The sequence below is a fragment of the Symphalangus syndactylus genome, chromosome 7 (genome assembly GCF_028878055.3).
Source record: "Symphalangus syndactylus isolate Jambi chromosome 7, NHGRI_mSymSyn1-v2.1_pri, whole genome shotgun sequence".
Classification (NCBI taxonomy): Eukaryota; Metazoa; Chordata; class Mammalia; order Primates; family Hylobatidae; genus Symphalangus; species Symphalangus syndactylus.
The window spans coordinates 47,577,438-47,601,709 of NC_072429.2; the positions used below are offsets into that span (position 1 = coordinate 47,577,438).

General features: G+C 44.6%; 1 protein-coding gene across 1 annotated transcript in view; it reads right to left on the bottom strand.

Annotated features, from left to right (window-relative positions):
- PAIP2 (poly(A) binding protein interacting protein 2) overlaps nt 1-23,660 on the bottom strand; it is a 29,656-nt gene extending 5,996 nt beyond the window's left edge. Inside the window, exons 1-2 of the mRNA XM_055286064.2 lie at nt 23,490-23,660; nt 411-574 (exon numbers count right to left, since the gene is read on the bottom strand). Of these exons, the coding sequence (XP_055142039.1) occupies nt 411-548 (138 nt within the window). The 5' untranslated portion in view covers nt 549-574; nt 23,490-23,660. The remainder of the gene's footprint in view (nt 1-410; nt 575-23,489) is intronic.
- Nucleotides 23,661-24,272: the final 612 nt, after the last annotated feature.

Consider the following 24,272-nt stretch of genomic DNA (forward strand, 5'->3'; position numbering starts at 1 on the left):
GGGAAGAGGTAAAAAGAGATGCCTGTCTATTTTTACTGTGCCTGTCTGCTCCTGACTCCTGAATGCTCTTGACTTTCACGGTAACACAGCCATCTGACTGGCATAAGGCAGTGGTTTCCAAATCTGACTGCTCATTGGAACCATCTGAGAGCTTTGAAACAGTTTCCCAGGCTCCACCCTCATCCTCCTGATTCAGAATCTCTAGGGTGGGACCCTGAAACAAGCTCCCCAGGTTATTTCCGTAAGCAGTTAAGCCTGGTAGTAATCAGCAGCCAAATAAATAGGAGTGGTGGCATATCAGTCTACATACTTCATACATAAAGGACAAGAAAAACACATTTCAGGGACAAGTACAATCATATTGAGGGCCGGAATGGACTATGAAAACATGTTTGTACAAAAAAACTAACTTGTCTGTTGAATTCTTCTTCATTTTCCATCCACATGTACTCTGCAAATGGATTGTCATCTTCATGAGAATGACCGTTAATAATCACATCTTCATTGATGATGCTTGGGCTAGTATTGCTGCGACTTGGATCTTTCATGGCTGATGTTTGTTGTCGTTTTTAACCTTAAAAGAACAACAACACAGTTAATTTACTTATTCATTCAGGGTTTTTCTTTCTGAGACAAGGTTTTACTCCGTCATCCAGACTGGAGTGCAATGGTGTGATCATGGCTCACCATAGCCTCGATCTCTTGCCTCAGCCTCCCAAGTAACAGACTACAGGTGTGCACCACACCACCTGGCTGAATTTTTTTTATTTTTTGTAGAAACAAGGTCTGTGTTACCCAGGCTGGTCTCGAATTTCTGGGCTCAAGTGATTCTCCCACCTAAGCCTCTCAAAGTGCTGGGATTATATGCATGAGCCACTGGGCCCAGCTGATTCTTTCAGTTCTTAGTGAGCATCTGCTTATTATTAGCAGGCATCATGAATAGGTGTTGGAGGTAGTTGATACATTAAAAATACACGGTAAGTTGAACAATTGGAAAGCTTCATGTTTGTTTTTTCCAAATGATTTTAATGTTTTAAGAAATAGGAGAGGACGGCCTAAAACATCTAATGTTTTCTTTTTTGTTGTTTTTTGAGAGAGTTTCTTTTTTTTTTTTTTTTTTTTTTTTGAGACGGAGTCTTGCTGTGTCACCCAGGCTGGAGTGCAGTGGCGCGATCTCGGCTCACTGCAAGCTCCGCCTCCCGGGTTCAGGCCATTCTCCTGCCTCAGCCTCCCGAGGAGCTGGGACTACAGGCGCCCGCCAACACGCCCGGCTGATTTTTTGTATTTTTAGTAGAGACAGGGTTTCACCGTGTTAGCCAGGATGGTCTCGATCTCCTGACCTCGTGATCCGCCCGCCTCGGCCTCCCAAAGTGCTGGGATTACAGGCTTGAGCCACCGCGCCCGGCCGAGAGAGTTTCACTCTGTCACCCAGGCTGGAATGCAGTGGCATGATCTTGGCTCACTGCAACCTCAACTGCCCAAGTTTAAGCGATTCTCCCGCCTCAGCCTCCCAAGTAGCTGGGATTACAGGCACGTGCTACCATGCCCAGCTAATTTTTGTATTTTTAGTAGAGATGGAGTTTCACCACGTTGGCCAGGCTGGTCTTGAACTCCTGACCTCAGATAATCTGCCTGCCTTGACCTCCCAAAGTGCTGAGATTATAGGTGTGCGCCACCGCGCCCGGCCACATCTAATGTTTTCTGATAACAGTAAATGAAGTCCATCAGTTGCTTACATGGACTCTCCAAACCATCCAATTTATATTTTATATTACATATCACTTGCTTTGTAAAGCAAGCATGGTTGGCTGGACGCAGTGGCTCATGCCTGTAATCCCGGCACTTTGGGAGGCGGGGGCAGGTGGATCATTTAAGGTCAGGAGTTTGAGACCAGCCTAACATGGTGAAACCTTGTCTCTACCAAAAGTACAAAAAAGGCCAGGCACAGTGGCTCATGCCTGTAATCCCAGCACTTTGGGAGGCCGAGGCGGGTGGATCACCTGAGGCCGGGAGTTCAAGACCAGCCTGACCAACATGGTGAAACCCTGTCTCTACTAAAAATACAAAATTAGCCGGGCATGGTGGCACATGCCTGTAATCCCAGCTACTCGGGAGGCTGAGGCAGAAGAATTGCTTGAACCCAGGAGGCGGAGGCTGTGGTGAGCTGAGATTGCGCCATTGCACTCCAGCCTGGGCAAAAAGAGTGAAACTCCATCTCAAAAAAAAAAAAAAAAAAAAAAAAAAAACCCAAAACAAAAAAATTAGCTGGGCGTGGTGGTACATGCCTGTAATCCCAGCTACTCAGGAGGCTGAGGCAGGAGAATCACTTTAACCCAGAAGGTGGAGGTTGCAGTGAGCTGAGACTGCACCACTGCACTCCAGCCTAGGCGACAGAGCAAAACTTCACCTCGAAAAACAACAGCAACAAAAACCAAACACGGTCTGAAAGCCTGAGTCATCAAGTGATGAAATGATGAAAATCAAATTCAATTTTTAAAAACTGACTTCAAAAAGTCCAGGGATTGAAAGTGAAAACTAACAGATTTTTAATAACCTCTTAGGTTCTTCATGTATATAGCTCTGATCTCTCCTTGACAGCCCATATTCTGTGTCTGCTTTTTCTCTAGGTCCATGTCAAGTTCTTCTATGTCTGGAGTTCCTCACTGTACAGTGAGTTTCAGGCATCTTTTTTTTTTTTTTTTTTTTTGAGACAGGGTTTTACCCAGACTGGAGTGCAGTGGCGTGATCTCAGCTCACCGCAACCTCCACCTCCCAGGCTCAAGCATTTCTCCTGCCTTAGCCTCCAGAGTAGCTGGGATTACAGGCGTATGCCATTATCACCTGGCTAACTTTTGTATTTTTAGTAGAGACTGGGTTTCACCATGTTGGCCAGGCTAGTCTTGAACTCAAGACCTCAAATGATCCACCTGTCTCGGCCTCCCAAAGTGCTGGGATTACATGCGTAAGCCATCGCGCCCAGCCCAGTATCTTTTCATCTGAGTAAAAGTAGTATCAAATACAAGCCTGATGTCTTATACTACTCAATAGCTGATAACATGATCTAACCTAATTGATACATTGCAGGCTAAATATTTGAAGCACAAGGTTTCACATTCTAAAATATTCCAATTCATTGTTTGAAATCACTAAAAATAGATTTACATAAAATAATTCACCTGTACATAAACTCAAGCAGTATTGTGACTTGCGCCAAAGAAAGGCTTATTGAGGTCTGCTTACCTCAATTTGTCATAATCAAGTAAAACACTAAATCTAAAATATCCTACTGGAAATATATGTATTTTTTTCCCTTTGGGATAAGTTTCAGGGAAAAGACTAGCCCTATGTGTTGCCTGGCCCTTTAAATTTTATGGACTTATCCTTAAGAGGACATAAGTGTAATAAAAATCCATAGCTGTTCATGTAATATGACAAATACTAGATACTAATGACAACAGGATCATAGTGGTGAAAATTTTAATTGTTGAGAGGTCCTCAACTAAAAATTTCTGGGAACTTCTGTCCTAGTTATAGTATGTATGTCTATAAAAGAAAGGCAGGCTGGGCACTGTGGCTCACTCCAGTAATTCCAGCATTTTGGGAGGCCAAAGCAGGCGGATCGCTTGAGCCCAGGAGTTTGAGACCAGCCTGGGCAACATAGAGAACCTCATCTCTACTACAAATACAAAAAATTAGCTGGATGTGGTGGTGCATGCCTATAATCCCAGCTATTTGGGAGGCTGAGGCAAGAGAATCACTGGAACCTGGGAGGCAAAGGTTGCAGAGAGGAGAGAGCACACCACTGCACTTCAGCCTGGCAAGAAAGCAAGACCCTGTCTCCAAAAAAGAAAAAAAAAAAAGGAAAGAAAGGAAAAAAGAAAGGCAGGCAGAAACAAGCTGGGTGCGGCTCATGCCTATAATCCCAACACTTTGGGAGGTCGACAGGGGTGGATCGCTTGAGCCCAGGAGTTTGATACCAGCCTGGGCAATATGGCAAAGCCGGGTACAGTGGTGCACGCCTGCAGTCCCAGCTACTTGGGAGGCCAAGGCAGGAGGATCTCCTGACCCTGGGAGGTGGAGGTTGCAGTGAGCTGAGATAGTGCCACTGCACTCCAGCCTGGGCGGCAGAGCAAGACCCTATCTTGAAAAACAGTAATACAATCAAACAAAAGAAGAAAGGCAGAAACAGACTCAGAGTTAAGTGCTAGGGTGTCGGTAGAAAGAAAATATGATAATATGATTTGTTAGGAGATTGAGGCACCGTAAAAGCAGACAAGACAGAAAACAGACAATGGATATCTTTGTTATTTTTATCATTAAACTTGGATGAAAAACTATTTTGATAGCAAGTTTTGACTAAATAATAACCAGTTCCTCTAAAGAAAATAATTAGGCTGGGTGCGGTGGCTCCCACCTGTAATTCCAACACTTTGGGAGGCCAAGGCGGGCAGATCACGAGATCGGGAGTTCGAGACCAGCTTGGCCAATATGGTGAAACCCCATCTCTACTAAAAATACAAAAATTAGCCAGGTGTGGTGGCACACGCCTGTAGTCCCAGCTACTTGGGAGTCTGAGGCAGAAGAATCGCTTGAACCTGGGAGGCGGAGGTTGCAGTGAGCCGGGACTGCGCCACTGCACTCTGGCCTGGGCATCAAGCGTGACTCCATCTCAAAAAAAAGAAAAGAAGAAAATTACCCATTTTTTTTTTTGAGACAGAGTACAGTGGTGCAATCTCGGCTCGCTGCAACCTCCGCCTCCCGGATTCAAGAGATTCTCCTGCCTCAGCCTCCTGTATAGCTGGGATTACAGGAGCATGCCACCATGCCCAGCTAATTCTTTTGTATTTTTAGTAGAGACAGGGTTTCACCACGTTGGCCAGGCTGGCCTCAAACGCCTGACCTCAAGTGATCCACCCACCTCAGCCTCCCAAGTGCTGGGATTAAAGGCATGAGCCACTGCGCCCAGCCGAAAATTACTCATTCTTATATGGCAGGCTACCAAACTGCTTACTGTTAAATAATTACATTTTAGATATTCCTCTAACACTGTGAATAGCTGGGATTGATCCTGCCTCACAACTGGATGGAACTTTGCTTAGGCTTAATATGCATCTGAACCTTATCATTAAGTTAGGTACAAAGACACCCCAATATAAAATAGCTTTTCATTATGTTCCCAATTTGTATCCTGTCCCAACTTATGCCCACAAAATCCTACTTTTCACACCGGGCACCGTGGCTCATGCCTGTAATCCGAGCACTTTGGGAGGCTGAGGCGGGTGGATCACTTGAGGTCAGGAGTTTGAGACCAGCCTGGCCAACATGGCAAAACCCTGTCTCTACTGAAAAAAAAAAAAAAATTAGCCGGGTGTGATGGTGCACACCTGTAATCCCAGCTACACAGCAGGCTGAGGCAGAAGAATCACTTGAACCCAGGAGGTAGAGGTTGCAGTGTGCCAAGATCGCACCACTGCATTCTCCAGCCCGGCGTAATTTTTGAGACTCTGTCTCAAAAAAAAATAACTTAGCTGGGTGTGGTGGTGCACGCCTGTGGTCCCAGATACTCAGGAGAGTAAAGTGGGAGGATCACATGAGCCCGAGGTCAAGGCTGCAGAAAGCCATGATCGCATGCCACTGCATTCCAGCCTGGGCAACAGAGCAAGACCTCGTCTCAAAAAAAGAATTTACTATTTTAAAGTGTTTGATTCAGTGGTTTAAACACCACCACCATTACCTAATTCCAGAATATTTTCACCACCCCAAAAAGAAACTCCATACTCGGCCAGGCGCGGTGGCTCACGCTTGTAATCCCAGCACTTTGGGAGGCCGAGGCGGGCGGATCACGAGGTCAGGAGTTCGAGACCACGGTGAAACCCCGTCTCTACTAAAAATACAAAAAAAAATTAGCTGGGTGTGGTGGCGGGCGCCTGTAGTCCCAGCTACTCAGGAGGCTGAGGCAGGAGAATGGCATGAACCCGGGAGGCAGAGCTTGCAGTGAGCCGAGATTGCGCCACTGCACTCCAGCCTGGGCGACAGAGTGAGACTCCGTCTCAAAAAAAAAAAAAAAAAAGAAACTCCATACTCATCTGTAGTCACTCTCCATTTCCCAAGCCCCCCAACTGTGGGCAACCATTAGTCTACTTTCTGTCTCTATAGATTTGCCTGTTCTAAACATTGCATATAAATGGAATCATAAAATATGTGTCCTCTTCTCATGTCTGGCTTCTTTCACTTATTACAATGTTTTCAAGGTTCACCTATGTTGTAGCATGTATCAGCACTTCATTCCATTTTATTGCCAAACAATATTCCATTGTATAGAGATACACATTTTGTTTATCTACTCTGATTAATGAACATCTGCAGTTGTTTCCACTTTTTGGCTATTAATAATGCTGTTACCGGTATTTGTGTACAAGTGTTTATATGAGCATGTTTTCAGTTCTCTTGAATATATACCCAATGTGTTCAATGCTAGTCAGTCTTTTAGCTATACATTTTCAACTGTGACAGAAAAAGTGAGCAAAAAAGGTAGCTGACTCCCTCCGCACCACCAGACACAATCCTCACTCCAAATCCTTTTCCTAGAAGTAAGCACTGCTAATGTGGTATATATTTTTCTTAAAAAGTAAACACATATGCAACAACAGTATTGCATTTAAGGGCCTTACAGTCATCATCTATTTAATACTCACAAGTCCTGTGGATGTAGGGATTATGGTCAAATTCATTTCCATGACAAAGAACAAAGTCTTAAGTAACTTGTTCCAGGTTATGCAACTAGTGAACAGTGGAGCTGAAATTCAAGTCAAGGTAGCCTGACTCTAAAACATGCACCAGGGCCCAGCACTTTGGGAGTCTGAGATGGGCCTCCAGACCCAGCTGTTCAAAACCAGCATGGGCAACATAGTGAGACCCCTATTTCTACAGAACTACTAAAAAGAACTGCCAATGCAATCATAAACTTCCAGAGGAATGCTTAAGGAAAAAAAAAATCAGTTCAATTCTGGTAAAATACCTCTGTGGTATTTTAAACTACCCTGGTGCCATCTCCCATTTGCAGCTTGGGAAGCCTTGAAGACAACAGCCTGCATTCTTGGTACAAGTTGGAGGTAGCAATATCCATATTATTTTTATTTTTTTGAGATGGAGTCTTGCTCTGTTGCCCAGGCTGGAGTGTAGTGGCGTGGTCTCAGCTCATTGCAACCTCTGCCTCCCAGGTTCAAGCGATTCTCCTTCCTCAGCCTCACGAGTAGCTGGGACTACAGGCACGTGCCACCACACCCAGCTAATTTTTGTATTTTTAGTAGAGGCGGGGTTTCACCATGTTGGCCAGGATGGTCTCGATCTCTTGACCTCGTGATCTGCCCGCCTCAGCCTCCCTGAGTGTTTGGATTACAGGCGTGAGCCGCAGTGCCTGGCTGCAATATAATAAATATTAACAAAGAACTCTGGTTGTTTTGACCTAGCTCCCTGAAGGACTGGCTCAAGAGTTTGCTATGGGGAGTGGGGTGGGGCAGTAGCACACATATTTGTCAAAAACAGTTAAGGGTAAATACAGTAGCAATAACAGGGCAAACAACACAGTAAAAAGCCTGGGAAGAAAGGCTGGTGAAGGAGATGCTTTGAGAGTAAGGGCTTTGAAAAGCTCCCACATATTCTGGTAGTCCTAGAAAGCCATAGGCATGTCAGTGCTGAGCAGATGTTCAGAAAAGACCTGAAAAGGCTCTAAGTTTTCACCTCTGGCTGAATTTCAGGCTCTGCCCATGCAGGAAGTGAAGGCAAAGGCAGAGCTGTTGAAGGTGTGCCTCAACACATCCATAGGACCCATATGCCAAGACTGGGGAAGTTGTTTTTTGCTTAAAGGCATTTAAAAAAATCTGTCAAATCACTAGCTGACCACTAAGCTAATGGAAGAGACTTCAATGGTCACACACACAATAAGAATACAAATTTTACTAAACTCTTTCAGAAAAGGCACTAAAATGACAACCACAATAAGTGGCAACAAACCTGGGGAGAATCTAATTTCCAGAATTGCCATATTATATCATTCAAAATGTCATTTTTTTTTTTTTTTTTGAGACAGTGTCTTGCTCTGTCACTCAGGCTGAAGTGCAGTGGCTCAATCTCAGCTCACTGCAATCTCCACCTCCCAGGCTCAAGTGATTCTCCTGCCTCAGCCTCCCCAGTAGCTGGGACTACAGGTGCATGCCAGCACACCTGGCTAATTTTCTATATATTTTTAGTAGAGACGGGGTTTCACCATGTTGGCTAGGCTGGTCTCGAACTCCTGACATCAAATAATCCACTCGCCTTGGACTCTCTCTCAAAGTGTTGGGATTACAGGCGTAAATCACCGTGCCCAGCCCGAAATGTCATTTTCAACAGAAATTATGAGGCATGCAAAGAAATAAAAAAGTATGGCCCATACACAGGCAAAAAATAAATTAATAGAAACTGTCCCCAAGGGAACCCAGATATTAGATTGGACAAAGACTTTTTTATTATTTTTGAGGAGGAGTGTTTTGCTCTTTTTGCCCAGGCTGGAGTGCAATGGTGCGATCTTGGCTCACTGCAACCTCCGCCTCCTGGGTTCAAGTGATTCTCCTACCTCAGCCTCCCGAGTAGCTGGGATTACAGGTGCACGCCACCACACTTGGCTAATTTTTGTATTTTTAGTAGAGACAGGGTTTCACCATGTTGGTCAGGCTAGTCTTGAACTCCTGACTTTGTGATTCGCCTGCCTTGGTCTCCCAAAGTGCTAGTATTACAGGGATGAGCCACCGTGCCCAGCCGACTTTATTTATTTAATGTATTGTTTTTGAGACCGAGTTTTGCTCTGTCACCCAGGCTGCAGTGCAATGGCACGATCTCAGCTCATTGCAATTTCCGCCTCCTGGGTTCAAGTGATTCTCCTGCCTCAGCCTCCCAAGTAGCTGGGATCAAGGCAACCACCACCATGTCCAGCTAATTTTTGTAGCTTTTAGTAGAGATGGGGTTTTCACCATGTTGGCCAGCCTGGTCTCAAACTCCTGACTTTGCCTCCCAAAGTGCTAGGATTACAGGCGTGAGCCACCGCGCCCAGCCTATTTATTTATTTATTTTTTGAGACTGAGTCCCCCTGTGTTGCCCAGGCTGGAGTGCAGTGGCTTGATCTTGGCTCACTGCAACCTCTGCCTCCCAGGTTCAAGTGATTCTCCTTCCTCAGCCTCCCGAGTAGCTGGGATTACAGGCGCCCGCCACCACACCCAGCTAATTTTTGTAGTATTTTAGTAGAGATGGGGTTTCACCATGTTGGCCAGGCTGGTCTCAAACTCCTGACCTCAGGTGATCTGCCCGCATCAGCCTCCCAAAGTGCCACTGTGCCTGGCCAAAGACTTCAAGTATATTAAATATGTTAAAAGAGCTAAAGGAAACCATGTAGAAAAAAATAAAAGGAACCATAGAATGATGTCTCACCAAATAGAGAATATCAACAGAGACAAATAATGGGCTGTGGTGGTTTATGCCTGTAATCCCAGCACTTTGAAAGGCCAAGGCAGGCAGATTACCTGAAGTCAGGAGTTCGAGACCAGCCTGGACAACATGGTGAAACCCTGTCTCTACTAAAAATACAAAAAATTTAGCCGGGCATGGGGGTGCATGCCTGTAATCTCAGCTACTTGGGAGGCTGAGGCAGAAGAATCGCTTGAACCCAAGAAGTGGAGGTTGCAGTGAACAGAGATCATGCCACTGCACTCCAGCCTGGGCAACAAGAGTGAAAACTCTGTCTCCAAAAAAAAAAAAAAAAAAGACAAATAGAAATTTTGGAGTTTAAAAGTAAACTGGGCCAGGTGAGGTGGCTCATGCCTGTAATCCCAGCACTTTGGGAGGCCGAGGCAGGAGGATCACGAGGTCAGGAGTTCAAGACCAGCCTGGCCAACATAGTGAAACCCTGCCTCTACTAAAAGTACAAAAATTAGCCAGATGTGGTAGCACGTGCCTGTAGTCCCAGCTACCCAGGAGGTTGAGCCAGGAGTATCGCTTGAACCTGGAGGTGGAGGCTGTAGTGAGCTGAGACCACGCCACTGCACTCCAGCCCGGGCAACAGAGCAAGACTCCATCTCAAAAAAAAAAAAAAAAAAAAAAAAAATGGTACAACTGAAATGAAAAATTTACTAGAGGGGTTAAACACAGATATGAGCAGGGAGACAAAAGAATCAGCAAATTTAAGTTAAGGTCAATTGAGATTTATCCAGTCTGAGAAGCAGAATGAGGAAATGAAGAAAAATGAACAGAACGTTGAGAGACCCAGGAGACATCAACTGTGCCAAAATATACACAATGGAATTCCCAGAAGAAAAGGAGAATAGGTCAGAAACATTTGAAGAGATAACAGCCTAAAACTCCCCAAATTTGATAAAAAGACACAAATCTATGTATCTAAGAAGTTCAATTAACCCCAGGTAGGATAAATTCAATACGACCCATACCAATACACATTACAATCGAATTGTTGAAAGACAAAGAGAGCATCTTGAAAACACCAAGAGAAGCAACTCATTACATACAAGGGATCCTCAATAAGATTAACAGCTGATTTCTCACCAGAAACCATGGAGGTCAGAAGGTAACATATTCAAAATGCTGAAAGAAAAAAATCGAACCAAGAATTCTTTATCTGGCAAAACTACCCTTTTAAAAATGAAGGAGAAATTAAGTCATTGCCAGATAAGCAAAAATGGACAGAGTTTGTCACTAGTAGACCTGTCCTATAAGAAAAGCTAAAGTGAGTCGTTCAAGCTGAAATGAAAGAACTCTATAGACATTAAACTGAATCCACACAAAATTAAAATGCCAGTAAAAGTAACTATACAGGTAGTCACAAAAGTCTGTAATAACATATTTTGGCTTATTACTCCTCTTCCTTTCTGCATTATTTAAAAGATAAGGCTGGGCACAGTGGCTCATGTCTGTAATCCCAGCACTTTGGGAGGCCGAAGTGAGTGGATCACCTGAGGTCAGGAGTTCGAGACCAGCCTGGCCAACATGGCAAAACCCCGTCTCTACTAAAAATACAAAAAAATTAGGTGGGTATGATGGCAGGCACCTGTATCTCAGCTACTTGGGAGGCTGAGGCAGGAGAACTGCTGGAACCCGGGAGGCTGAGGGTACAGTGAGCCGAGACAGTGCCACTGCAATCCAGCCTGGGCCAACAAGAGCGAGACTCTGTCTAAAAAAAAAAAAGAATGCATAATATAAGAATTATCAATGTATAATATAAGAATTATAAATCTATGTTAATGGGCATGCAATGTATAAAGATGTATTTTGTAGTAACAAATTACAAAATACATGTAATTATTTTGTAATTACATTATTACAAATGTAATAATAGTGGGGGGACACTAAGCTATATAGTCTTTTGGATACACTTGAAACTAAGCTGATATTAACTCAAATTGAACTGTTACAAACTAAGATGTTAATTATAACCTCCAGGGTAACCCTTAAGAAAATAATACACAGTAAAAATGTGTGCAACAGCTGGAGTGTATCATAATCCTATTCAGAAATAGCCAGAAACAAATGTCTTTAACATCCTAAGAGTCAATGAGCTCAAACCTGTATGTTGAGAGTCTCCCCTGGCTGAGAGAATGCTTTTCTCCAGAACAAAAATAATTAAAACTTAGAGGAAATGCTGGGCACACAAAAGGAGGACCTAATTCGCTTGAAGGACTTTCAAGGACAGAAAGCAGATAATGACTTAAAAATACAGTAAAAAAACAAACTCTGGTACAAATAAGTCACAGAGGAAAACAAAAAACACAAAACTGAGAAGCTGACTATACTCAGCTGTTACTTTTTGGTTTTTGGGACAGAGTTTTATTCTTGTTGCCTGGAGTGCAACAAGAACAAGGCTGGAGTGCAATGGCGCGATCTCGATCTCGGCTCACCGCAACCTCCATCTCCTGGGTTCAAGCGACTGTCCTGCCTCAGCCTCCCGAGTAGGTGGGATTACAGAAATGCTCCACCACGCCTGGCTAACTTTATATTTTTAGTAGAGACGGGGGTTTCTCCACGTTGGTCAGGCTGGTCTCAAACTCCCAACCTCGGGTGATCCGCCCACTTTGGCCTCCCAAACTGCTGGATTACAGGCGTGAGCCAACGCACCCAGCCTCATCTGTTACTATCTTATCTTTGGCTCATGCCTCATTCTGACCCACTATAAAACTGGCAGGTAGGCTGGGCGTGGTGGCTCACGTCTGTAATCCCAGCACTTTGGGAGGCTGAGGCATGCAGATCACCTGAGGTCGGGAGTTCGAGACCAGCCTGACCAACATGGAGAAACCCTGTCTCTACTAAAAACACAAAATTAGCCAGGTGTGGTGGCGCATGCCTGTAATTACAGCTACTCGGAAGGCTGAGGCAGAGGTTGTGGTGAGCCAAGATTGCTCCACTGCACTCCAGCCTGGGCAACAATGGTGAAACTGCACCTCAAAAAAAAAAAAAAAAAAAAAAAAAAAAATGGCAGGAATTAGTGAGAAAGCCAATAATTTTTCCCCAGATTTTTTACAGCCTGTATTTGTTTCAAGGCATGTTATGCTTTAAAACCCTAAAACTGTCAGAAAATATATCAAAAATAAAAAATGTTCAGTATTAATCTCATGCAAAGGAGATAACACGTCTTGATAACACAGCAAGACTAACTCAGAAAAACTAGTTTAATGTATCCAGTAGTCATTAAAATACACATGTAAATCAGATTTCCCTAGTGAAAATCACAAAATAAATGTGGAATACCTCTTAATCCAAAATGCTTAGAACCACAAGTGTTTTGGTTTTTTTTTTTTTTTTTTTCAGATTTTGGAATACTGTATTATACTTGCAGTTGAGCATCCCAAATCTGAAATTTTGAGTGTCATGTTAGCATTCAAAAAGTTCTGGACTTTGGAACAGTTCAGATATCAAATTTTCAAACTGGGATGCTCAACCTGTCATAAACAGTAATTTTTCACTTTATGCTTTCAGTATTCATTTGAAAATTTTTGTACAGCGGGGTCCAAAATTTAGGATCAATTTTGTTAGGAAAGCAAGCATTGAAGTGTAGGCCGATGCGGGAGGATCACTTGGGGTCAGGAATTCAAGATCAGTGTGGGAAACATACCAAGACCCCATCTATACAAAAAACATTTTTAATCAGCTGGGCCTGGTGGTGTTCACCTGTAGACAAAGCTGAGACAGGAGGATTACTTGAACCATGATTGCAAGACTGCACTCCAGCCTGGGTGATAGAGCAAGATCCCATCTCTCAAAAAAAGAGTGACAGGGATGAATGTAAAAAGTACACACTACTTACAAAAAAAAAGAAAAAAGGTATGCAAATGTCTAAAGTGTATATATTTTTTCCCTCTCCGATCCTATCATAGAGGTAATTCATCAATGTTAACAGCTTAATATGTATCCTTTCATAATTCTTTGTTTATATAAACATGCATAAAACATTTCTGTATTTTAACAGAATTATATTAAATATATTACAGAAAATCCTCCCTAGTCAACAGGTATTGGTATACTTCATTTAATGGATACACCACCACTTATTCAACCACCCCCCCCTTCTGATGTACATTTATGTTTCCACTTTTTGCCATTACACACAATCTTGCTATGATCACTCTTTTTTTTTTTTTTAGTAGAGACAAGGTAGTAGTGCTTCCTATAGGATATATTCCTTTAAGTGGGAATAACTGTGTCAAGGGCCATGTGCATTTTAACTGTAAGAGATGACAGATTATTTATAAAAATGTGGCAATATGCATTCCTATTATACTGTTTGGGTGCATCCATTTTGCTGCATCTTCAACAATCCCAGATATTATATATGTATTGTATTTTATTTTTGCAATCAGACGAGCTAAAAATGACATATGTTTTCCTTTACAGGTTCTGGGAAGTCTTTTCCCACATTGAGATTATATTTCCTGTATTTTCTCTCAATATTTTTATAGTTTCAAGTTTTTATATTTAAATCTTTACTTCATGTGAACATTTGAGTGTGTGAAGGATCTATATTTTTCCATATAAATTACGTCATCCCCCACTAATGAAAGCTTATTCCTCATGTTTATCATAATTGAATTCCCATTTGTCTGAATCTATTCTGAGATTCTTTATTCTGTAATTGTGTATTTCTATACCAATATCAAAAACTGAAAGAGGACAAGGAACACAAACTTTTCATCTAGATTCAAACAGTCTTTTGCTTGTTTTCTCTCTTTTTTTTTTGCTTAACCATTTGATAAGTTGCAGGTATGATCTTTCAACCTCAACTATTTCAATTTTTTAATTTTTTTTTTTTTTTGAGACAGAGTCTCACTCTGTCACCCAGGCTGGAGTGCAGAGGCACAATCTCGGCTCACTGCAACTTCCACCTCCCGAGTTTAAGTGCTTCTCCTGTCTCAGCCTCCCGAGTAGCTGGGACTACAGGCGCATGCCACCATGACACACTAATTTTTGCATTTTTAGTAGACATGGGTTTTTTTTTTTTTTTTTTTTGAGACGGAGTCTTGCTCTGTCCCCCAGGCTGGAGTGCAGTGGAGCAGTCTCGGCTCACTGCAAGCTCTGCCTGCCAGGTTCACGCCATTCTCCTGCCTCAGCCTCTCTGAGTAGCTGGGACTACAGGCGCCCGCCACCACGCCCGGCTAATTTTTTTGTATTTTTAGTAGAGACGGGGTTTCACCGTGGTCTCGATCTCCTGACCTCGTGATCCGCCCGCCTCGGCCTCCCAAAGTGCTGTGATTACAAGAGTGAGCCACCGTGCCCAGCCAGACATGGGGTTTCGTCATGTTGGCCAGGCTGGTCTCGAACTCCTGACCTCATGATCCGCCCACCTCGGCCTCCCAAAGTGCTGGGATTACAGGCATGAGCCACCGTGCCTGGCCTGTGATTTCTATTTCTAAAGTATAAGAATGATGTATATATATTACACTCATCTTTTTTACTTAATCTGTTCAATTCTGAAAGTGGTTTATCCAAGTCCTCTACTATAGTAGATAGAATATGTGACCCAGTCTGAGAATTTTTGTCTCATAAGGAATTAACCTTTTTTTTTTTTTTTTAGACAGTATTGCTTTGCTGCCCAGGCTGGAGTGCAGTGGTGCGATCTCAGCTCACTGCAATTTCTGCCTCCTGGGTTCAAGCAATTCTCCTGCCTCAGCCTCCAGAGTAGCTGGGATTACAGGCGCCTGCCACCACACCTGGCTAACTTTTCTTATTTTTATTATTATTTTTTGAGACGGAGTCTCACTCTGTCGCCAGGCTGGAGTGTAGTGGCACAATCTCAGATCACTGCAACCTCTGCCTCCCGCGTTCAAGTGATTCTCCTGCCTCAGCCTCCCGAGTAGCTGGGATCACAGGTGCACGCCACCAGGTCCAGCTAACTTTTCCATTTTTAGTAGAAACAGGGTTTCACCATGTTGGCCAGGATGGTCTCAATCTCTTGACTTTGTGATCCGCCTGTCTCAGCTTCCCAAAGTGCTAGGATTACAGGCGTGAGCGACTGTGCCTGGCCTTTTCCGCCTGCCTCAGCCTCCCAAAGTGCTGGAATTACAGGCGTGAGACACTGTGCCCAGCCAGGAATTAACATTTTTGATAACTGATGTTTCGTTTTATGTCTTTCATAATAATTTCATGTTTACTTTTCTTATGCTTTTTCAAATGTTCTATTAACTATTTCTTTCCTATAGCGTTTATTTTCCTACACTTAATAACTTTAACTATTTTCCTATCAATTAAAAATGTACTCCAAGGGCAGGAGGCAGTGGCTCATGCCTGTAATCCCAGCACTTTGGGAGGCTGAGGTGGGTGGATCACAGGGTCAGGAAATCAAGACCATCCTGGCCAACACGGTGAAACCCGGTCTCTACTAAAAATACAAAAATTAGCCAGGCGTGGTGGTGTGAGCTTGTAGTCCTAGCTACTCAGGAGGCTGAGGCAGGAGAATTGCTTGAACCTGGGAGGCAGAGGTTGCAGTGAGCTAAGATCACACCACTGTACTCTACCCTGGGCGACAGAGCGAGACTCCATCTCAGAGAAAAAAAACAAACAAACAACAACAAAAAACAACTCTATACACCCATTTAGAATGCCTTTCCTTCTCCAATATACCCAACCCAATGCCTGCTCTGAGTCAAGGCAAACCCTTTAAAATTATTTTACTTCCACACTTCTTCCCTCCCCAGTCTTCAGTTTTGTGGAAGTTAGCACTGGTAGATGCCTACTATTAGGTTTTCTCTTACTATGTTTTAAAATAATTTTTGAGTTGAATACTTGACAATTCACATTATCATCCATTTATATTTTACTAAATTCATCACTCAGGCCAGGCACGGTGGCTCACGCTTGTAATCCCAGCACTTTGGGAGGCCGAGGCAGGCAGACCACCTGAGGTCAGGAGTTCAAGACCAACCTGGCCAACATGGCAAAACCCTGTCTCTACTAAAAATACAAAATTAGCTGGGTGTGGTAGCGGTCACCTGTAATCCCAGCTACTGGGGAGGCTGGGGCAGGAGAATTGCTTGAACCTGGGAGGCGGAGGTTGCAGTGAGCCAAGATTGTGCCCTGCACTTCAGCCTAAGCAGTAAGAGTGAAACTCCGACTCAAAAAAAAAAAAAAAAGATACAAAGATTAGCCAGGTGTGGCCAGGCGCAGTGGCTCACGCCTGTAATCCCAGCACTTCGGGAGGCTGAGGTGGGCGGATCATGGGGTCAGGAGATCTAGACCATCTTGGCTAACACAGTGAAACCCCATCTCTACTAAAAAATACAAAAAAAAATTAGCCAAGCATGGTGGCAGGCACCTGTAGTCCCAGCTATTGGGGAGGCTGAGGCAGGAAATTGGCGTGAATCCGGGAGGCGGAGCTTGCAGTCAGCTGAGACCACACCACTGCACTCCAACTTGGGCGACAGAGCAAGACTCCGTCTCAAAAAAAAAAAAAAAAAAATTAGCCAGGCTTGGTGGTGCTCCCCTGTAGTCCCAGCAAATCAGAAGGCTGAGGCAGGAGAATTGCTTGAGCCTGGGAGGCAGAGTCCGCAGTGAGCCAAGATCACGCCACTGCACTCCAGCCTGGGTGACACAGCAAGACCCAGTCTCAAAAAATAAAAATAAATAAATAAATAAATTCACTCTTAGTTTTTTTTTTTTTTTCACATGGAGTCTCACTCTGTTGCCCAGGCTAAAGTGTAGCTGCACGATCTCAGGTCACTGCAACCTCTGCCTCCTGAGTAGCTGGAATTACAAGTGTGCAACACCATGCCTGTGCCTGGCTAATTTCTGTATTTTTAGTAGAGATGGCGTTTCACTGTGTTGGCCAGGCTCGTCTCGAACTCCTGAAGTCAGGTGATCCGGCCACCTCAGCCTCCCGAAGTGCTGGGATTACAGATATGAGCCACCACACCGGCCACTCATAATTGTTTCTTATATTCATCATCTTCCCCTAACTTCCTATCTTTGTAAAATAGTTCAAAAGGCTACCTGAGGATTTATCATTCTAAGCCAGTGTCCAAAATATCTTTTGCCTTCAAGTTTGAATAAAAATGTTGTATGGCCTGGCGTGGTGTCTCAGGTCTGTAATCCCACCACTTTGGGAGGCCGAGGTGGGTGGATCATTTGAGGTGAGGAGTTCTAGAAAAGGCTGGCCAATATGGTGAAACCTTGCCTCTACTAAAAATACAAAAATTAGCCAGGCATGGTGGTGGGCAACTGTAGTGTCAGCTACTCAGGAGGTTGAGGCAGGAGAATCGCTTGAACCCGGGAGGTGGAGGTAGCAGTAAGCCAAGATCGCGCCACTGCACTCCAGCCTGGGCAACAGAGCGAAACTGTGTCTCGAAAAAAAAAAAAAAGTTGTAACATCAGTATTTCCATGTAAATGTGCTACAAAAAATTAGTTGTAACAGAATTGAGATGTCTGTGCTTCCTGTTGATAATCTATTGTCAATAATTCCAACTTACAATGTTGTAGAAAATCAATTTTCTTTCCTTTTAAAAATCCTGTTCTAGGCTGGGTGCAGTGGCTCACGCCTATAATCCTAGCACTTTGGGAGGCCAAGGGAGGTGGATCACTTGAGGTGAGGAGTTTGAGACCGGCCCTGGCCAACATGGTGAAACCCCATCTCTACTAATACAAAAAATAAGCCAGGCAGGGTGGCGCACAGCTGTAGTCCCAGCTACTAGGGAGGCTGAGGCAGGAGCACTGCTTGAACCTGGGAGGCAGAGGTTGCAGTGAGCTGAGATGGTGCATTCCAGCCTGAGCAACAGAGTGAGACTGCATCTCAAAAAATAAAAATAGGCCGGGCGCAGCGGCTCACACCTGTAATCCCAGCACTTTGGGAGGCCGAAGGGGGTGGATCACGAGTTCAAGAGATTGAGACCATCCTGGCCAACTCGGGTGAAACCCCGTCTCTAAAAATACAAAACTTAGCTGGACATGGTGGTGCACGCTTGTAGTCCCAGCTACTCGGGAGGCTGAGGCAGGAGAATTGCTTGAACCTGGGAGGCAGAGGTTGCAGTGAGCTGAGATGGTGCCACTGCATTCCAACCTGAGCAACAGAGACTGCATCTCAAAAAATAAAAATAGGCCAGGTGCAGTGGCTCATGCCTGTAATCCCAACACTTTGGGAGGCCGAGGGGGTGGATCATGAGGTCAAGAGATTGAGACCATCCTGGCCAAAATGGTGAAACCCCATCTCTAAAAATACAAAAATTAGCTGGGCGTGGTGGCGCATGCTTGTAGTCCCAGCTACTGGGGAGGCTGAGGCAGGAGAATCACTGGAACCTGGGAGGCGGAGGTTACAGTGAGCCGAGATTGCGCCACCGCACTCCAGCCTGGCGACGGCGAATCTCCGTCTCAAAAAAATAAATAAAAATTTAAAAATCCTGTTCTAGACGACAGCTTAAGATGTTTTAACAAATTCATATATTTCACCAGATTTTGATTAGGTAAGAGCAATTTTTTCCCAGTACTACTGCCTGGAAGTCAGCAAACCCTTTCAATTTATCAACTTAGGGCTTTATTGTGTCTTCAGCTGTTTTTTCCCTCCTGAAATGCCTCTTAGACATATTGGTTTCCAGCAGTGTCCTTTTATATTGTCTATGGAATTTTAAAATACAGAAATCTTTTAGGTTTTACAATCTTTCCCCACTAGTTTCACCTTTTAAGAATTCTCATTAAAGCTGGGCGCGGTGGCTCACGCTTGTAATCTCAGCACTTTGGGAGGCCGAGGCGGGCGGATCACGAGGTCAGGAGATCGAGACCACGGTGAAACCCCGTCTCTACTAAAAATACAAAAAAATTAGCCAGGCGTGGTGGCGGGCGCCTGTAGTCCCAGCTACTAGGGAGGCTGAGGCAGGAGAATGGCGTGAACCCGGGAGGCGGAGCTAGCAGTGAGCCGAGATTGCGCCACTGCACTCCAGCCTGGGCGACAGAGCAAGACTCCGTCTCAAAAAAAAAAAAAAAAAAAGAATTCTCATTAAAATTCAAATATAGGCCTGGCGTGGTGGCTCACGCCTGTAATCCCAACACTTTGGGAGGCCGAGGTGGGCGATCACAAGGTCAGGAGATTGAGACCATCCTGGCCAACACGGTGAAACCCTGTCTCTCCTAAAAATACAAAAAATTAGCCGGGCGTGGTGGTAGGCGCCTGTAGTCCCAGCTACTCGGGAGGCCAAGGCAGGAGAATAGCATGAACCCGGGAGGCAGAGCTTGCAGTGAGCCGAGATCGCGCCACTGCACTCAGGCCTGGGCAACAGAGCAAAACTACGTCTCAAAAAAAAAAACAACAAAAACAACAAAATTCAAGTATAGTTCTCTTCTGTTTCTTTCATTAATCTACCTCCATAGGCACCATCTTTTCTCATTCCCTTGACTCTGTTTTGAACTACTGTGATCCTTACCTTATTTGCATATTTTTTAAATCGTATTTTATGCATATATACGTTTAAGCATACTTCCTTTGGCAGTTAAAGAGGATCGCAACATTTTTCAATTGGTCTGTTTTCCACTCTGAAGTCTGTGAAAAGCACCGAATTTTTTGTTTTACTATTTGGTGCAATAAGGTAACGATTAAAAAACATGGGCTCTGGGCTGGGCATGGTGGCTCACGCCTGTAATCCCAGCACTTTGGGAGGCCAAGGCCGTTGGATCACGAGGTCTGCAGGAAATTGAGACCCATCCTGGCTAACACGGTGAAACCCCGTCTCTACTAAAAATACAAAAACAAAATTAGCCAGGCGTGGTGGCGGGCACAGCTACTTGGGAGGCTGGGGCAGAAGAATGGCGTGAACCCTCGAGGCGGAGTGTGCAGTGAGCTGAGATCGCGCCACTGCACTCCAGCCTGGGCAACAGAGCAAGACTCCGTCTCAAAAACAACAACAACAACAACAACAAAAAAAACCATGGGCTCTGGAACCAGGCTGCTTTACTGTGTGACCATGGCAAGTTATTTAACCTGAGTTTCGGTTTCCTCATCTGTTACATGGAAATTAAAAATAGTACCTAGTTAGAGAACCTGGCATATAACAATTGGCATTAACTATCTCGGTGATTAAATATTTAGGGCAGTTAAAGGTCTCTAGACCAAGGGACAAGGTAAAAATTAGAGATCTTAAACCTACAGAGGTGAAACAATGTCACAGGAAAATCCCAAAGTCTACCCTAACCTCAACTGTAGTGTAACAAGGGTAATTAGGTGAGAGCAAGAATGGGTCATCCTTACTGATAAAAGCTCAAGCACATTAGAAATGCCAGCCAAATTTATACAAACTGATATAAGCAGCAGAGGCTATTCAAATCCTCCAAACGTGTGCCCATTCAATATGGCGGCCATCGGCTACATATATCTATTTAATTAAAATTTAGTTCTTCATTTACACTAGCCACATCTCAAGTGCTCATAACCACACACAGTACCTACATCATTGGACAGCACCACTCTAAACAATGACAAAATTTAGAAAAAAGGGAGTTTTGTGGAACTGAACCTTAGCCTATATCGAATGCAAACTATTCATGCACCTGTGCAACAGGTGGTCTAGATCACAAAGGCAATGACTTGGACAACTTTAATCCCAGACCACGCTCAGAAGATATAGGTTCAAATCCCAGCTATGCTACATAGCCATCTTAAAGTACCCTAGACCTGTCACTAAATCACACAGCACCACATAATGGTTAAGAGCATAGAATCTCTGGATTATCTGGATTTGAATTCCGACTATCACTAGCTATGTGACATTGGGCAAGTTACTTCACATCTCATTTGTTATCTTCATTTTATAGTAGGGCCTACCTTCTAGCTATGTTGTGGATCAAATTAGTTAATATTTGTAAAGGCAATGAGAACAATGCCTGGCATTATTGTTATATAAATATTTGCTAAATAAAAATAATCTTTCAGGCTTCTGTTTCCTTAATTCCCAGGGGGCAAGATAAAATTTGCTCTGTTGGGAGGCCGAGGGGGGCGGATCACAAAGTCAGGAGATCAAGACCATCCTGGCTAACACGGTGAAACCCCGTCTCTACTAAAAATACAAAATTAGCCAGGCGTGGTGGCAAGCGCCTGTAGTCCCAGCTACTAGGGAGGCAGAGGCAGGAGAATCGCTTGAACCCGGGGAGGTGGAGGTTGCAGTGAACCGATTGTGCCACTGCACTCCAGCACTCTAGCCTGGCGACAGAGTGAGACTCCATCTCAAAAAAAAAAAAAAAAAAAAAAAAAAAGAACTTGCTCTGCCCATTTCACATGTTTCATGATAATGAATGACAATAGGATGTAAATTACAAGAAAATGTTTTAAAAGCACAAAAGGTTACTAGATTACAAGGGGGCAGAGGTCTTGCCTGCCACATTCTTTAATCTCCCACAGTATCAAATTGCTGTGCTAAGTGTTAAATTTTTCACTAAAACTGGAGCATCACACTCGAGTCATAAAGTGATAAACCTGAATAAGGTGCAGAGTGCTTATTTAAGGAAAAGCCTGCTATAAACTCATTCTGACCCAAAGAGGGTGAAATTAACTACCTCAATTTGAGTTCCTAAGGAGCAACATGCACAGCCTTGAATCATTAGAGGAAATCTCCATTCCCTAACCTCCATCCCTTAAAGAAACACAAGTGGGCTCCATAGTTCTTGTCAAGTTACCTAACCTGTGATTTTTTTTTTTTTTTTTTTTTTTTGTGAAAAAGTTTTCAAGTTCACAACTGACAAGCAGTATAAACAGACTAATTTTCCCCAAATATCCTGTCTTTCACTAAGTGGAAACAGAATCACAAAAGCAAACAGTGGAGTCTCATTAAAAATTATTGTAGAGAACTTTTACTTATTGCAAACATAACCTACGTCAGAAGAAATTTCAAAAGCGACTTAATGAAAATATAAACCAACACCTGATCTAACTGCTCTAATGAAATCTGTGAAAAAACAATGCCACCACGTTCCAACATTAGCCAGCTCACTCAACATGAGCATCTGCTTTCCGTTGAAATAAACGTCAAAGGCTGTCAGCTGCTACACCTTCCAAGGCAAATTGGAAGCCAAATTCTTTCTAGAGTTTGGGGTTTTTATAAGTTGATACGGGTGCCAAGTCAGAGAAAAGAGAAACAAAAGGAAGCAGGTAAGACCCCTTTCAGGAGTCACTAAAAAATATCACTGCTGGCTGCTGCAACAAATGTTTTGAAGACCTAAGTTCATCACAAGCCTTACTTATTTTGGTGGCGGAGGTGCGGAAGGAGAGTAAGCACAGAAAATTATTAAAAGGTAAGAGGACCTTAAAGTTCATCTAACTCAATGCCCTCCTAGGATAAGGGTTCCCAGTACCCCAAAGGTTTTTTCCGGGGCATGAGCTACAATACAACCAAAAATAAGGGGTAGCGATGGCGAAGAAACGGGAGAAAGACGATCTTCTGATCAGGCCCGTCGACGGTTGCAGCGTTCCCCCAGGACGCCAAGAGCCCGCCAGTCCCTCCGCCCCTCTCTCCCCAAACCCCAGCCTCGGCTGAGGCGCGCAAGCGCAGCAAGTAGGGGCTGCGCGTGGCGACGCGCAGGCGTAAAGTCGGTAGAAACAATGAGCTTTGTTGCCGAGGCGGTGGTGGGGGGCAGGGCAAAGGGTACCCGGCGGAGGGAGAAAGGACCGGGAGAATGGGGTACAGGAGAAAGTGCTATCCCGGCAACCCTCGCGCCACTGAGGACCCGGATAGAGAGCTGCGAGATCCAAACCATTAATAATGACAATGGAAAAAAAAAAAAGCGACGGCCATGTCTCGGAGAAGACAGAGACGAAGTCGGCCCAAGCTCATCCCTCAGACTTGGTGAAAAGAGGCAATGAACAACGGAGGCCGCAAGGGACTCGGTGGCCAACCACCCAGGGAGCCCTTTAGGCCCCTCTGCCGTCGCCGACGTGCTGTCCCTCGACCTCCGCACCCCTGTCGCCACTCTGCCCGAGGGGACCCCTCACCCAATGCACAGCAGCGGGGACGGCAGCCAACGAATCCTGTCGGCCTCCGCGGATCTCCACAGGCAGCGCCGCTCCCCCGCTCGACGTGCGCTTCGCCCGCCGCCTCCCTTCTCCAGTCCAAACAAACACCCCAGCCCGGAAGTGACTTCACTTCCGTCGCCGCCAGCCCCGCCCTCTTGTTCTGTCAGCTCTGCCCTCCGAAGCCACTAGAGAGCGCGCGCGAGAACGCGCGACCCCGAAGGCTGTCTCCAAGGCTGCACACGTGTGCACGCGCAACAGCCTTTCCAGCGCGCCCCTGCGGCGGGCTGCGGGGTGTACCAGGAACGCTGTCGCACGTTTTCTCTGGGAGGCAGGAATGGGGGCGTACCACTGTTCCGACACCCGCCCATCTTCCGAGAATGATGATATGCAATGAGTGAGGCAGCTGGGGACTGAAGAGCACCCTGACAAGATACACAGGCGTGGACTTTTACAGACATCACACACACACACACCCCCCAAAAGTAATATTTAGATAATGACATAGCACACACACACACCCATACACACCCCAAGAATGATACACAATGTCACACAAACAGCGACATGCACCGAGTCACGTCAAGATCCCGACAGAAAAATAATAAACTAAGGGAAATTACAGAGGCGTACTAAATGATATGCAAACACCTGCACTCAGACACGTGCAGGCACAAAAACACACCTTTTGAAGCTAGATGCAAACGCAAAATATAAATACATGTGCAACTTCTCTGTGGCTAAAGGAGGAAATGCCCTGTCCAC